Source organism: Nanorana parkeri, unplaced genomic scaffold, assembly GCF_000935625.1.
Source record: "Nanorana parkeri isolate BGI_ZX_2015 unplaced genomic scaffold, ASM93562v1 scaffold328, whole genome shotgun sequence".
Classification (NCBI taxonomy): Eukaryota; Metazoa; Chordata; class Amphibia; order Anura; family Dicroglossidae; genus Nanorana; species Nanorana parkeri.
This window is the reverse complement of record NW_017306596.1, coordinates 283,502-299,900: the sequence shown is the minus strand read 5'-3', so window position 1 is coordinate 299,900 and position 16,399 is coordinate 283,502. Positions and strand designations below refer to the sequence as shown.

The 16,399-nt window shown below is 37.0% G+C and overlaps 1 protein-coding gene across 1 annotated transcript in view; it reads right to left on the bottom strand.

The window, feature by feature from the left end:
* Positions 1–1,911: 1,911 nt before the first annotated feature.
* PCSK5 (proprotein convertase subtilisin/kexin type 5) overlaps positions 1,912–16,399 on the bottom strand; it is a 251,276-nt gene continuing 236,788 nt past the window's right edge. Inside the window, exons 19-22 of the mRNA XM_018558244.1 lie at positions 15,506–15,621; positions 15,291–15,420; positions 11,640–11,755; positions 1,912–2,454 (exon numbers count right to left, since the gene is read on the bottom strand). Coding sequence (XP_018413746.1) covers positions 2,339–2,454; positions 11,640–11,755; positions 15,291–15,420; positions 15,506–15,621 — 478 coding nt within the window. The 3' untranslated portion in view covers positions 1,912–2,338. The remainder of the gene's footprint in view (positions 2,455–11,639; positions 11,756–15,290; positions 15,421–15,505; positions 15,622–16,399) is intronic.

The following is a 16,399-nucleotide window of genomic DNA, read 5'->3' as shown; positions in this document are numbered from 1 at the left end:
ATCTGATTACTTGTTGTGGTTTACTGCACTTTGCAGTGTTTTATTAAATAGACATCTTGGTCTACCTTTATGATTTATTTGGAATTGCACACAATTCTGATTTACAAACATAAATCACATGTTATGTAAAACATATATATGTAAAAGAGCATACTCAGGTACATAGAAGAAGAAAGTTTGCAATGCGCAAAGCGTTGCAGTGCTCAAAAACCAGTCTTCCTTTAGGCCCTTTATTGCATGATCCCAGGCTAGAAGGAATTCAAGTGAATACAAACTATCATTTTGTTTACATTATTCTGCTGTTGCCAATGACCTGCCAAGCTTCTTTACACCTCATATTTTTTATGCAATGCAGGTTATACTGTATACCGCACTTCTTACAAGCAATGGAAAGGATTCAAAACTGTACTATACTAGTAGGATATAGTTAAACAAGTGAATAGCAGAAAGAATCTATACACATCTGTATTGTCATTCACAAAAATCTTCCAGCTTTCTGGAATCTTTTTCTCACGTGATTCATTCAGAAGAACAGTGTCCAGAAGCAGAGTTTGTTGAGTCAGGAGTACAACTCATGGCCGACCTAGCAAGTCATCAATGGTTTAGACAGCAGGCATTTCTTGGATATGCATCCAAGATAGATCTGCCTGTGAAATGACAGCTTACGGAATGTAAATATGTAAATATCAGCACCGTAACAACCAGTAGAATTTACATTTTCTAGCCGAAAATAACATGCTGTTTAACCTGCTAGGGATCCAAGGGTTTCAGTGTCTTACACTCTCAGGAATGGGCTTTTAGCATGCTCTATTCAAATCTGTCTCATCCAACTCAATTTATTACAATTACAAATAATTACACAAAGAGCTATGAATAACATGTGCAAACATTTCATAGTTTCTTTAAACATAAGACATTTCTAATAAAACTGCTATTTAGAAGGCTTGAGGTGATATTTCAGTATACACACCAGAATTCCTGTTGCATACCCTATAAAAGGACTTTACAGCAAGGTTTTTTCAGCTGTTCATGGCTCGAAATAATCATCAGTGTGATCTGTAGGTAGTAAATGGCAACACAGTACATGCTAATACACTAAGAAATATCTAAAATTCTGTAAGTTACTGTGTTTACTATATAGATATGCTTTTAATTCAGCAATAGGTGTGATGATAAAAATAGTATTCAATTTAAATTTCAATATAAGTTTTTCTTTCGCGGTAGGTCATGAAACCTGGGAACTCTTGTCAAAACATTTTCTTTCATTTTGGATAAAACAAGGAAGAATTTTTACCTTTCCCACAATTTTAAAGCAAAGTGCTGTTATTGTTGTCTATGTCCCGTTGGAAGATTTTCTCACTCTCTGCCCCAATACCCACAGATAAAGTGAGGGGAAATTGGCACACAGACACCAATGAAAATCTGACTGATGTTCTAACCCTTTCCCACTCTATCCCAAAACAAATATATATCAGAAAAAGAGTCCTGGCTGGAGTTTTAAGCTGGCCATACACTGTGGGCTAATTGTGAGAAATCAATAGATTCCCCCATTCACACTAAACAGCATGAATACAGGAATCCCCACTGCCAGCTATTGCAGTGCATGCATCTGATTGGAATCAAGTAATGTTCAGCCGATAATTTTCCAAGTGAATCCATCGAAAAAAGTCGAGTAAAAATTTTGATTTTTGTCAAACTAAGTGGTGCTGACAGGACTACCCACAGCTCAGATTTGGCAAGTTCAGCAGAAACTCTTACCATGTATTCTTTGATTACTGTTTTGCAAACCCTGAGAGCCACCTAACTGAATCAAATCTAGCTATTCCCTCTTTCACACTTGAACCTCATGGAAGATGGGCATAACCTCTATGACTGTCTCCAGCAACAAAAACACAGGAGCAAATAAAAATAAAAACTAGTGGATAAATAATTTTTTCTTTATATTTCACAGAAAAAAAACAAGACGTAAATCATCAAATTCATCAAATGGCAGGTCATCTTAACACTAAAGGGGTTAAAATATGCCATAGCCCCTTCTGCCTCAGGGAGACCAAACAATGAACAACAAAAGGAAATCCCTTTGAGCTGACATCACATCATTAGCTGACTCTTTATTTTGGCATCAATGCTTTGGTCACACAATACTGACTGTGGATCCAGGTGCTTGAATGTAAACACCCAGCAATACAAGGTAGGTCTGTTGTAGTTTTTTTTGTTTGTTTGTTTCTTTAAAGTTCCAAAAAAACAGTTCACTGAGAGAAAGAGGTGGCTTTTTATTTTTAATATGAAAAATCTAGAAGTCTAATAACCGGGACCCTCTGCAGAAGTAGCAGCTAAATCACCCCTTGAGTGTACATGTTCTGCAGCAGAGTTGCTGAAGTACTTTCCTTATGCACAGATTGTTCTTTTTTACTAGCATACAGAAGCCACCCTCAGCCCACGATTCTTCCGTTGCTTTCCCGAGGTTGACAGTAGGAAGAAGTAGAAATGTAAGGATTTTCAAGAGCAGATGATAAACACGGAGGAAGGTTTGATTTGTAAGATCAAGCAGATCAGGTTGGAGAAACCATTCAGCAGCAGGAAACAAGGAAATTTGGTCCATCAGAGGTAAATTTCATTTCAACATTGTTTCGACAGGTAGAAATATAGTGGTCCGACAGGGAGTGATTGATATCCATTGACAAAAGAGAGTAGAAAAAAACAAGAAAAACATTAGAATACAACTTTTAGAAATAGGAAATGTATACATCTTCAAACAGCAAAACAAGTGTAATAAAAATCATATAGAATTAAGAACCTTCTAACCCTTTGCTATGTGTGATCATACAGTGGGCATCTTCTGGGTGTCACTTACCTCTGGATTTTTTTTAACCTCCATTAACCATTTATTAAGATTTATCACAATATACACAGCAGGCATCCCTTTAAGAAGTGCACCTTTCCCTTCAGTTTTTACCTTGCTTACCCGTTTTTAAAATACAGCCTTATTCCCCTAGAAGGCCAAAGTGCAAAATCAGGAACTCATGCTTTCAGTACACCTTTTGTTTTGTAAATGCTATTTCAATATGCACGTGGAAGGAAACTGTCAAGGATTGCTGCATAAGAAGCTTCTAGGGTGGTAAGAGAGCATTTGCAAAGTAACAATGATGAGAAACACCTCTCCTACACTAGCACCCCAATTCTTCCCTAGTGGTTAGTACCACCAAACTGGTCCTAACGCTGTATCACACTGGAAACAAGTGTAAAATATAACAATATATTGCTTTTCTTGATCTCAACTTGAGTGGCAAAACGAACACGGAGAAAAAGTAGGATTTGTTCTTTTGAGTGGGTTATAATTATATGAAAGTAAAATTTTGCAAAGGATGTCACATAACTTAGGCTAGCCCAGATGCATTTTCTTGTTCTGTACTAAAATAAAACAGTAATAGAAGAAAATGGTCCAAAGAGAATATTACATCAAAAACAAATGTCTTGCCATTTTTAGGCTTAGTAACTTAAAGAGACCCAGACCATTCACTTACAAAAGATCATCCCACAAGATTTTCCTTTTAATGTATTTTTGCTTGTTGTTAATCTGTAAAAGCCTCCTTTGTGTAAACATCCTAAAACCCTGAGACTGCTGCTGGGCACTGCCATCTTGGATATGATGTCTGCAGCCCCAACAGACTTAAGTTGACACTCAAATGACATTCCATCTGCATCAGCTACATAAAAGGTTATGGAGGGAGTTGAGGGAAGGGGTAAAAGAGCTGGGCCAGCACAATGCAAGGAGGGAGGAAACTGTTCTAGGGGATTGACTTTTCCTGAAAGGGTAAAACATTTTTAGCAAGTTCCAAGACACATTGCAAGTAAATATAAAATAATTTATGGAAAGGAAAACTACTGTAATTAAGCATCTAAAATACTCAATTTGTATGTGCTTTTACTTGCAATTTTTCAAGTTTGTGGCAGGGTCTCTTTAAAGACTATGGGTTTTAATTAAGAATTCATCCTTAAATATTTACTCTGTTACTCTGTTATTCTGTTAGTTTGTATGTCTATACCTTTGCATACTTTAATCTATTAAAAGTGGTGTGTTTCTTTACTGCAATGAAGAAACATTGGGCTGTTTTCCTGAGTCATATACCTATAAATTATATAATTTCCTAACTGCAGTTATGCACCAGTATTGATATCCCTGTATTGCTGACACTTAAAACATTTAAAAAATCACTTGTCTCTGGTGTTTTGTTTAGTTTAGTTTGGCATGAATTATTAGTATTTTTTGTTTTTTACTTTGTACAATGTCAATGTCCCTACCACAGTCATACAAGCATACACATGCAAACTCAAAGGCTAACATCGCACACTAGCTAACCTACCAATAAATGTTTTGTCTTTTTGAAGGAAACCAGAGTTCCTGGTGAAAACTCCATGCAAAACATAGGACGGGCATAAAAACTACAATCACTGGGTCCCTAGTAAGAATTAAAACTAGCACCCAGTGCTGCATAGGCAAGAGTGCTAACCACATAGCTACCTTGCTACCCCTGGCATGATCTGAAATTGATCATTAGAGTTTCTGCCAAACATTTCAAAGGCAAAATACAGACAACGCTAAGTATCAGTTATGCTTATTACTTATTCTGTTATTTGTATTGTCTGTAGGATTAAAAAAAACTTTCCTCAAAAACGGCATATTTTGTTTTGTCTCTATATTTTTTTATCTTTTTCTGCACTTTACTTTGACAATTTCCCATGTCAGTTTTTTTTAAATAAACTGATAAATAGCACAAGGTAAAATTAGATGATCAGACAAATACTTTTGCTGACCCTTACATATAAGCCTCAGAAATGTATTTTATACACTACATGTTTGCCTTACTTTTATGTTTTAGTGGATGTATGGTAATATATTTTTAATATTCAAGGCATTGGAATGTTGTGGCCAAGAAGATTAACAGTCAAAAAAAAGCAGCATGAATTCCTGTCCTGATGGTTGGAGAATACTGGCTTAAATATTTACTGATATGGCAGCAGTGGAAAAAGTTGTGGTAGGGCACTAGTTAGATGGCAGTGCATATTGCAAAGCACTAAGTTTCATCTGTCAAGATGGATACTCTAGCCAACAAGAGCCTAACATTTTTCCCATCCCTTTAACATCATTCAGAAATCAGAAAAGGCGGTTTTATCTCAGTAGGATTAGGTTTGAAGAAAAGGGGCAATTACCATACTGCTAAATAAAGACCATGATCTTTATAGAATAACCCAAACTTTAAGGGCACTTAAAATAACACAGTAGAACCCCAACTGAAATATGGTTCACATTTTCATGCTGCGTATTTTTATTAGAAAAAAAAGTTTTTCTTGGAAGACATCCCTGAAGAGAAAAAGGCCATTGTTTTATAAGTGGTCATCTTAAGAGTTAAATGCGCAACTTAAGCTGGCAGAATTCATGCTTCTGCTTGAACAGCTTTGACAATTACATCTAACACTACAAAGAAAGACAAATGTGACTTTTACACTCTATAAATAAGGCTGGTGTGAAGAGGCTTATGCTGTGAGATGTCTTTCTCTGTTGGCTGTCAATACTCTGAAAACATCTCAAGGAAATTCTGTCATTGGGATAAAAAGGAAGGAAATCAAATGTGAACCATAGCAATAAAAATAATTCCTGGGAAAAATGCACTAAACCAATTATTACACATTTCATAAGATAAAAATAAAAAGATACTGATGTGAGTCAAACATAAAACTAGCATAAAACATAAAACATTAATCTTTAAGCACATGAATGCAGTATTCAGTATGCACAACAGACACATATAACCATGATCAACGGCTTTGCCCAGAGCCTAGGAGAAACTATTGTGTCAGCGGTAGTGCTTGTTTTGATATAATCTTCATTTAATATGTACACATTTTAGCCATCTGTATTCTCTTTAATCTTTAAAATGTTGTTTTCTACAAAAAATAAAACTGAATCTAGGATGAAGGAAAGGACCTCCACGGTAGTTTTCTCAGAGATACTGCCGGTGCCAAGAGCCACTCTGGACAGACAGCGCGAGTTGAGGGAGCTTAACAAGTGGCTCCGGAGCTGGTGTCAGAAGGATTGACATATCTTTTTCAATTTAAAGTACAAATTAAAATAGCATAGCTATACGGGAGAATATTTTTTTACACTAAATTACAGATGCATTTCTGCTTTGCTCCCTGCATCTCTTTTCATTCATAATTCTTCATTAGAGCAACTGTTTGAACAAACTATGTAAATGGAAGTAAGCAGACAAATCTTGAACTTTTTCATGTTATACTAGTCCCACAGTATTCTGAAATATTGACTTAAACCCCTGGCAAAAAGCTAAATATACAGTGGAAATGCTTGCATGTGAACTGTGTTACTTGCCAATTAATTCTATAGCTCTGCCCAGCCAATGGTATGGTTTACACAGCTCTGCCACATGTATAGTCAGGCAGCTGACAACCCTATTATTAGGTTCTGCTTTGCAGCTTTCTTTGTCACCTCTCCACCACTAGCCTGCTCACTGGATAGTAAAGCAGCATCATCACTTTATTCATGTCAGGGAAAACCAGGCCACAGTAACAATCATTAAGCAGGGCTCTCAATCCATTCTACAAATATATTAACATTCAAATAGTGCCATCTTTATCATCTTAGTTTGTGAGACCACCCGTCACAGTGATGGGCCAGTAGTAGAGTACAGTAGACTGGCAGGCAATGGAAGCTAGTTGCTATTTGAATATCAGAGAGCTCCTGAGGCACTACAGCTAGAAGTGCCTCCTATACAAAGTGAGCCAGAGTTTGACCTTTTTGTTTTTTTCTACCCAGAGGTTTCCATTAAAGAAACAAAAGACATTTCATTAAAGTCAGTTGATATGAACCATCATTTAACTGGTTTTAAGTGTATAGGGTCTAAACAACTGTAACAGACCTTAAGGAATAATCATCATCTGAAGAACAGCTCACTTGATTGGATTTTATGTGAATGTCTAGAACCATTGCATTCAAATAAGAAGCATTCTAACACAAACAGAGAAAGACTGAGACTTGAAAATATCAATACTGGTACTAAGGGTGAAGATACAGTGGAAACAGTGATGCCACAAAATGTTTGTTTAATACAACTGATTGCTTGTCAAAAAATTCAAATATTCACAGTTCAGTAAAACTGCTATTAGGACTTTGGCCTTTTTTCTTGATGTATCAAATGTCAGCGATGAGAGCGGTATTTCCACTTATACATATGGCTCACCTGTGTATGTTGATTTTTTAAAATTGTTATTGAAATATTAACGAGCAATGCATAAGTTGCTTTCCAAGTTTACTATTGATTATTTAGCAACTTGTGTCTAAACTGGAAATAAGGCAGTTGTCTAGTAATATTTGTATGCCCATAACCCATTATGCACCCCCAAGATGCCACCCCAGTGCACCAGGCATATTGACTGGTATCCTTATAGGGAGAGAGATGTGTAAAGCAAAAGTGTGCAGGTCCAACCCACTATCTTAATACCAGAAAAAATTACTCTTACTTAATACCAGAAAAAATTACTGACTTTTTAATTAGAGAACCCAAAGAAAAGTTAAATGGCACAGATGGATTTATTTTATTTAGAATTATGTTTTTTTAAACTTGCAATGATCGAATGGGTTCATCGTTAAATGAACGCATTACCAGTTGCTGTAGCGAGAACAGGTAATTTGGATTTAAACATCTCCCTTATTTACCATAGTATCTTGGTATGGAAAAGCAAGGTGTTTCTCAGCACCTGGCTGGTGTTTACATATATTTATACTATGCCCCCTGTTACAAAACCTACCCCATGGGCTGTTATTAATATAGCAAAGGGCATACACACTAGTCCCTACGCAATGGCAGGTTGTGCTCCTTACCAGAACAGCCACAACATGTATACAATCTATTATTTTCTGGGGAATGGGAGGGGAACATGTACTTTATTTACATTAAAAACAATAAAAATTAAATTCAACATTGAAGAGCAGTTGCAGACTTGAGTAATGCTAACTTTTACTAGGATTTACCACTTACAAGCTAAAGTGATGTTAACACATAAGAGTGCCCATAGACATGCAAGAGCAGTCCCCTGAACCGAAGTTTTCAGCTGGAAAGACTGTGCAATTATAAAAAATCTGTCCCAATTACTAATGTTTCCCCTTAATAAGATAGTAAGTGCTCACACTCCCCATACTCCCTTCTCAACAGATATTACTTTTAAGTTTGTAGTAGTTAGTCCATTCACTTGGTTAGTTAGTCCATTCATTGTAACTTTCTGAGTTACAATGAGTGTAAGTAACATACCCCAACATTTAACTATAAAATCACCTCAGTTATATTAATCCAGTCACCATGGAAAATGTCAAAGCAGATGTTAGTTGTCCAAAAACAAGGTGTGAAGGTAGGTGAAACCACACTCATCTAATTGCATATTCCAGTCACTATGGCCAAATGAAGCGTTGGGAATGTGTTTATTGTTAGAGTTACATAACTGACAATGTGAACCATTGTCAAATTTCTGGGTACAGATGTTAAAACGGCATCATATATGTGGGTGACAGATGGTGTCTAAGGTCCCCCCCACCCCTGTTCTAAATTACCTCTTTTACACTTCCTTACACACCAGTTGTCCTTTATTTCCAAAATGTGCAACTCACCACCCTCAAATGTAGGGGTAGGAAGGTGGCCAAGTCCTGAACTGCAGATTTTGCCCTCCTCTGTCGGGCCATCCATTTGTTGATCGGTTGTTTTTTTCTCCAAATGTACAGGTGTTCACTACACTGCACTGCATATACCAGTTTATTGTGTTTAAAGGTGAAATCTGGCATGAAAAAAAATGTTACCCTTGCAGTGGGTCTCCCTCCCCACTGAAAGGGTTAACTGCTAAATAAAGGTGATATACTTACCTTATTTCTCGCTCCTGCAGGCATCCACTTCTTCATGCTACTGGTGTCCTGGTCACAGATCTCTAATGTCATGCCATACAATGTAAGACCAGCAACCCTGCACTATATGGGAGGATGCCAAGGGCTGCTTGAATGTGGAGGAGAGTGCCAGCTGCTGGGGGTGTGAGGAATAAGGTGAATTTGTCACCTTATTTATGAACCCCTAGCCAAAAGGAGCACTTTACCCTTGCAGTGGGGAGGGGGGCTCATGGCAAGGGTAAATCAGCTTTAAAGTGTATTTCTACTTTTGCAGCCAAATTGGGATAACACCTACTTTACATTTGTTAAATGTTTCCCATTCACATAGCACAACTTAAAAAAAAATTGCAGCTTACCTTTTGTCAATAATGTTTCTGCAAAGTTTAGGACTGAAAAATCCCGCTAGCCTTCACTGTCTAAAAGGTTGAGGGAGTTTTGTTTCAAATAATTAAACCTGTCTGTACTATTCTGGCAGATTTAATTATCACCTGTAAATCAGATGAGCAGAACTGTCTATCCTAAGACAGGGTGAAACATAGTATGTTTTTTTTTCTTTCTCTCCGTATCTCTATAGGTTGAATTTGATGGACTCGATGTGTCTTTTTTCAACATGACTATGTTAATGAACTTTAAAAAAAAAACTCTCCCTCAGTCAGTCCCCTATTAGCTCACTGGCATCTATTCTAACCACTAGAAGCTTCCTGTAGAATTTCATATATAATCCTGCTTCAAAGAAACAGCTAAAAGATAAACATTTTTATTTTTTATTTTAAGGTACGATGTGTGAATGGGAACACATAACATACGGGGGTTTCTTAAATTTGACTGCAAAAGTGGCAATACCCTTTAATTGTTGGGTTGCATGGGCATACTGCACAAGCTTCTGTCTCAATATGTTGCTGGGCTTAAAAACACACTCAATGTTGGGTATGTTTCTGGCACTCATTAAAAGTGAGGAAACTACTTTAATGAGTTGGAGAGTAGCAAAAACATCCAATAGAATGTAACTAACTACTACTATTGTAGGTACAACAGGACCTGGATGAATGAGAATCTTCACAGACCGAGAAACATATAATCATGGGCGAACTAGGCTTACAAGGTAATAAAACAATCTGCAGTGATCTGTTAGTAACTTTATCTCATTTACTTAATCTGCAGAATGTGATAATGACTCTTAAAATGACACATTAAGTGTGTAGTATGTGTTACTGCAGTTTAATATATCAAGTCCCATGTGTCAGAAATTTATGATTATTCCATCTTTTTCATTCGACAATGTTCTGTCAGGTACATTGACATCTTTGTGAATGTGTTTTTCCACCGTAGGCTGTCTTAAACAGCAGATGTTGTCTGGCATGCTGATGGTGCCATTGTTTGAACGGGCAGTCACCTAGTTGATTGATCATTTTTGTGATATATTTTGGAGAGATGCTTATTTTGAGGAGTTACACATTTACACCTCCATAGACACAATAAATAAACAAATTATACAGTTGTGAAACGTTAAATGTACTCTCTCGTAGCAATGTTATTGAAGACTCTACGGTATATTTCTAAACATTTGTCAAATTAAGTAAACAAGGTAGAAGCAGATCTAATTAGGCACTAGATACATTTTCATTCCACTGCATTTAGATCAAAAGGCTGCTGTGCTCTAATTGGTGACAATACATCATCAGGTATCATTTAATGATCTAGTTAACAAGTCCCTCTCATTATATCGTGTGTGGTGACAGATGAGACTAGACTCAGAATACCTAAATGCTTCCACCCACATAATGTTGTTAATCATATATATCATGCATGGGAAATGCAAAACTGATGGTCATGAGATTCATCACTGTCCTGAAAATAAAGCAAGACAAGTGCAGTATTTTTGTTTGCTATCCATGCCATTAACCTAAGAGAAACCCCTAAGAATCCTAGTTATATATGCTATGAATTTCCCATAACATTAACATCAGCCTCCTGTATCTGCTGATAAATGGGCCACATTATACCGTTTATAATAGATGTGCTTGAATGAATCTGTATTTGCACAGTGTGAAGAACTCTTTGTTGATCCAATCATTCTAAAATTGCTAGGTACATTGAGGAAAGGATATCAATCACAGTGTTTGCAGTGATGCCTGCCTAGCACTACAATAGACACGCAGCATTTCTCAGTACAACATGCTGCTTGCAATGAAAACCTTGTGCTTGTAATTCTCAGTTTTGAATCTGAGTAATACTGCCCACAACCTACATTAACATTGACACTCTTTTCAATGCATGTCACGAGTGGCAGTAAAAATAAATTGTTACAGGATGCTGCTTTATATCTGAAGGGCAATGTGGCTATAAAGGTTTGGGTTTTCCAGATAAACAAAGTAGAGACAACGTACTACAGACTTCAATCCATGTCTGAGCAACCCTTCACTCATCCTACCGTCAGACACACTTGCCACCATTTATCAAAGTACTTATCAGGACAGCCTGAGAGTTGGCATTAAAAAAAAACACATTTGTTTTCAAAATATTGGATTTTTTTCCTGAGCGGATATCCAGGATTTTTCAGTCAGTTTAACTAATAGGGTGAATGCACTTGAAATATTGGTCTGTTCACACTACTCAAATGATGTGTCTGTGGAAGCATTGTTCCGTATTTACACCATGTGACATATTAAAGCTCTTTTAGATCTCATTAACTCACCATCTTTACAGATTGTTCCCACCATACAAGCACTGCCGTCTAACAAATAACCCTCAGGACAGCTTGTACAATTCCTCTCTCCTGGGCCAGAACATGCTGAGCAACTTCCGTCACATCTGAGAGACATAAACATAGTATGTGCATATGTAAAAAATTACTATAGATATAAAAGACAAAAAAGCTGACATTCCTTTGACTGGTAAGCAATGGCAGAGCACACATTTAATGAACACAGAAGACAACGTTACAGACTTCCCCTTGCAATGTAAATACAACACTATTGGGAAAAAAAACAGTGGCTACATAATTAAGAAAGATGAGTGTGCACCAAAGTGTGCATTTAGTGCAAATCAAAGTTAAATGATCTTGCATAGTGTGTAATCTCTAAATGTCTGCAATTTCTAGGGACAGTTACAGGATTAACAATTACTTCTTTAGAAATTACCAAAACTGTCATTCTTATTTTCAGAAATACTTGCACATATCCATGTCATATGGCAATGGAAAACCTGGTATCATGTTCACAGACTGTGTTCGCTTTATACAACATGAAAGCACATAATACATATATAAGCAGTGTGCATGTGAGCAACCTTTGGTCAAGGAGATTGCTTTAAAATATATTATATATTATATAATAATATATCATTATTAATATATAAAATATATAAATTTAAAGCATAACTGAACCAAAAAAAAAAGATGTTATATATTGCAGTTTACCAGTCTTTAGATGTGGTGGGTGCATTAGTTTTCATTTTTCAGGCTGAGAACATTTTCAGCAAGTACAGAAATACCTGTTGATCTTGCCAAAAATGCTGTGTACTTGTCGCTTCCTGTGAGCTAAACTGGAAACAAAAAATCCTATCTTTCTTATGTAAGCTACTAACTCCACCACCCACCATGTAATACAGATGAACAAAGGTAGAGATTATTAGTTCAGACTTGGTGGCATCGATGTCTCCATAGATATACTGGACTAAAGGTAGCCATCCAAGGACAGGATTTCCAGGTGAAAATAAAGTTAAAAAAAACAAGCCTAAAAAAAAAGAAACTATAGCAGGTTCCTCATCTATGGATTTGTGGATTGGTAAGCTGTGCGTTATGTTATACATAGTCTACATATGCTTTATGTTATTAATAGGGATGCACCAATACCATTTTTTCCGTTATCGAGTACAAATACGGATATCTGTCGGTATTCGCTGATACAGAGTACTGATGCAGGTACTTCCGCTAGAATGAAGCCGGCTTCCCGGGCAATCAGGAAGCCCAGTGGTGGGTAATGACTTGATTGCCCAGGAAGACGGCTCCATGCTGTTTGGCTGGCTCCATGCTGATTGGCTGGCTAGCCAACTTCCCAGCCAATCAGCATCAAGATGGCTCCCCAGCCAATCAGGAAACCGGGAGGCAGGTCATTACCTGCCACCCGGCTTCCGGGTTGGCCTTGAAACCAGCTCATTGCTGTTTGGCCGGCTCATGCTGGTTGGCCGGGATGCAGGCTTCCTGCTGTTTGGCCGGCTCCATGCTGATTGGCTGGCCACACACAGCATGGAGCCGTCTTCCTAGCCAATCAGAAAGCTGGGCGGTGAGTTATTACCCACCGCCCAGCTTCCTGATTGGCCAGTGTGGGGGGTAAGTATCGTAGCATTTGGGCAAGTACGAGTATCGTGTGACACAAAGTGGGAATTCTAGGGCATTCTGCAATAAAATGGTTATAAGACATATTTTGAGAATGTTCAAATTATACCACATATTTTACATTGGCAAATATAGCTTGGAGTGTTGACATTTTTTTACGACTTGTCAAGAATGATTCCTTGATAATGACACTTATACGATCTCTATTAATCCCATCTTGAAAGACAACAGTATATAAGGGTAACTTATAACACATCTGCACTCTGAGGAGCACAGCTGGGGCCATTTTATGCTGGAAAATGATGTATCTGTCCTCTTTAGTACTGAAGTCTTGTGAAGATATGTAATGAGCATTAATGGGTGTAATTGAAAGCAGAATTCTCTGCATCTTTTTGATGTAATTGACTGTGGCAGTCTCTCACTGTTTTAATCTGATGTGGATGGGGAACTGAAAGGTTTCATTAGACGAAGATATTTACTTTAATTGGCACCCTTCTCATTCAATGCATTAAAAAAATAACCCCGCCTCAGCTGTCATTGCTCAGAACACTGTGCCTTGGAATAAGGTTTTATTATTCTGCAAAATAACATAAATCATTCCCAGATAACGTTATTTAGATATGCTGGCCTCATATTTATTTATTTCTGTTGATACAGAAAGAGTTATATTCTCCCAAGAGAGGTACAAAAGGTATGTCCCACAACAGTGTCCTCTTTACTTTGAACAGCACTGCACTGTGTATCCAAGAATAATGACATCTACTTTTCAGAACTGCACTCCTGCAACTTATCCATTATGCTCTTTTACAAGGAAGGCATATATCTGCCCATAGCAAGTACATATAAATAAAAAAGATACAGATGCTCCTCGCTCACTAATTCTGAATACATAGCATCACAAAAAAAAATCTGGTCTGCTTTCTATATTTTTTTTAATTTTCTAAGAACATGGGCCACAGGCTGAATTCCCTTTTTTTACATATTGCTTATATATAGATTGTAAAACAAGACAACGTCATCTTTCTGAGCCAAGTGTACAGTTTTATGCAGCAGTCGTGTGCATTTTTTTGCCTAAGAGGTCCTGGATTTCACAGATAAGCTGGCACTGTGACTTGATCAATCCAAGCACACAGGTTTGGCCAAGGATTTGCTGCCCACTTAAGTCTATGTGCTGACTAAACACGTTCTGAGTTGTAAAATGCACAACAACATTCCATTAGATAAATATACAAAAAGCTCATATTCATTCCATATAACTTGATATTAATGCAGATTCATCCCTCACAGACTGGTCCATACTGCTAAATATAGCGTGCCTTTCTTCCCACATCAAATCAATACAATCACTCAATCTTCTGTCACCTCTGCTGACTAGTTAGACCTCATTCACACAGCCGCAAAGGGCCAAACACCACCAAAAAGAAGGGTATTTCTGTGCCAGCAGCCTTTCTGTGGCCAGCAGCCTGTACAAACCAATACCAGGTGGACAGATGCCATATCCAAGCAGTTATATGCATACAGGGACAAATGAGTGGCCCTGGGTGCAGACAGTTTATATCCAGGGCCGCTTATCTGTATGCATGTAATATGTGCTTAAATGAGCATAGCCATGTCAGTTTGTCATTGAATTGTACAGGCTGTTGGCTGCATACATGTGATTGTTGGGTGCCATGAATGAGGCCTAAGATGCTAAATAGGTGTTTTCCCATTTACTTCAGCAGGGAGCTAATTTCAAAATGTCTTACAAAGGATCGGAATCTTGAATTTCAGCCATGCCACTGCTCAGCTGAAAATAATGCACTTTTTTTTAAAATCAGGAACCTTAACCCGAAGTATTACCTTTGTGAACTCAGCCTTATGTAAATGTCGTTACCTACTGCATTGCATATATACTGTATAAACTTGTCTTTACCCAATGCAAGTGAAGTCTCTGTCAGATTTTTTCAAACCAGGAAAAGACACATACAACATAGTCACTGCTTCTTGTTATTACATGACATAATAACTTACCTCTTACAGGTTTTAAAACCATTGGCCTTGGATGGAGTAAAATAATATTCAGAACTACATGATGTTACACAGCGTCCATCTTCAAACAACATTTCTTTTGCACAGTTTATACAGTTGTCTATTCCAGGTCCTACATGAAATAGGTCAAAAGAGATGAATTTGGTAAATTATGGTAATAGATGACAGATTGCACTTCTCATCGCAGGCGCAGTCACTGAACTGGAGCTCAAGGATTCCTTTTTTGTTATACTGCAGCTCAATATTGTGACATGACGGTCTCTCCAAACTAAGGAAATCCTCTCCTAGATAGTTGTCACTGAAACAAGTGTCCCTATTGGGGAAATAGATTATTTTACAGGCTAGGGTTAGGTTAGAAGTGATCCTGTGGTGACAGTGTAATTTTACATTTATAAATGCATATATCATGCAAAGGAATTCCTAAGCATTTGGAGGTAATAAACCATGATTACTACTAAGAACGTATTGCTTAGATTTGATGAATGGCAATGCCTTTCCTGCTGATGAAGAACTATAAGCAAAGTAAAAAAAAATTATGACATTAACCCCTTCATGACTGAGCTTGTTTTTAGTTTCTGTTCGTAAATGACTGCCACACTTTTGACATTTTTGCTGTGTGATTCTTCCACGTCAGTAATATACTTTCTTACAAAGTGCACCCACACATATTATATATTGTTTTTTAGAGGACAGATAGGGCTACATATTTATATCACATATGTGCGTCTAACGCCTCACTTAGGACAAATAAAATATAAAAAAAGAGGAAAAAAACGTTTAAAAAAAACACTTTTTTCCCAGTTTTGATTTGTAGTATTTTTTTTACAAAACCAGCACAGCTAAAAAAATGCAATAAATACATTCATTTATTTGTCCCTTATTTTATTTTATTTTTTACACATTTTTTTATTTTTTTTACACTTTTCACTTTTTTTTTTAACTTAAAAATGTTATTTTATTTATTTAATTATATCAAGCAGATTTTGTGAATTAATCTCACTGTTACTGCATGATAAATTAATAAATTTTTGGTTATTATCAGGCTGCTTCAAACTTCAGAACAGCCGATAATAAGTTAGTGACACTGATCC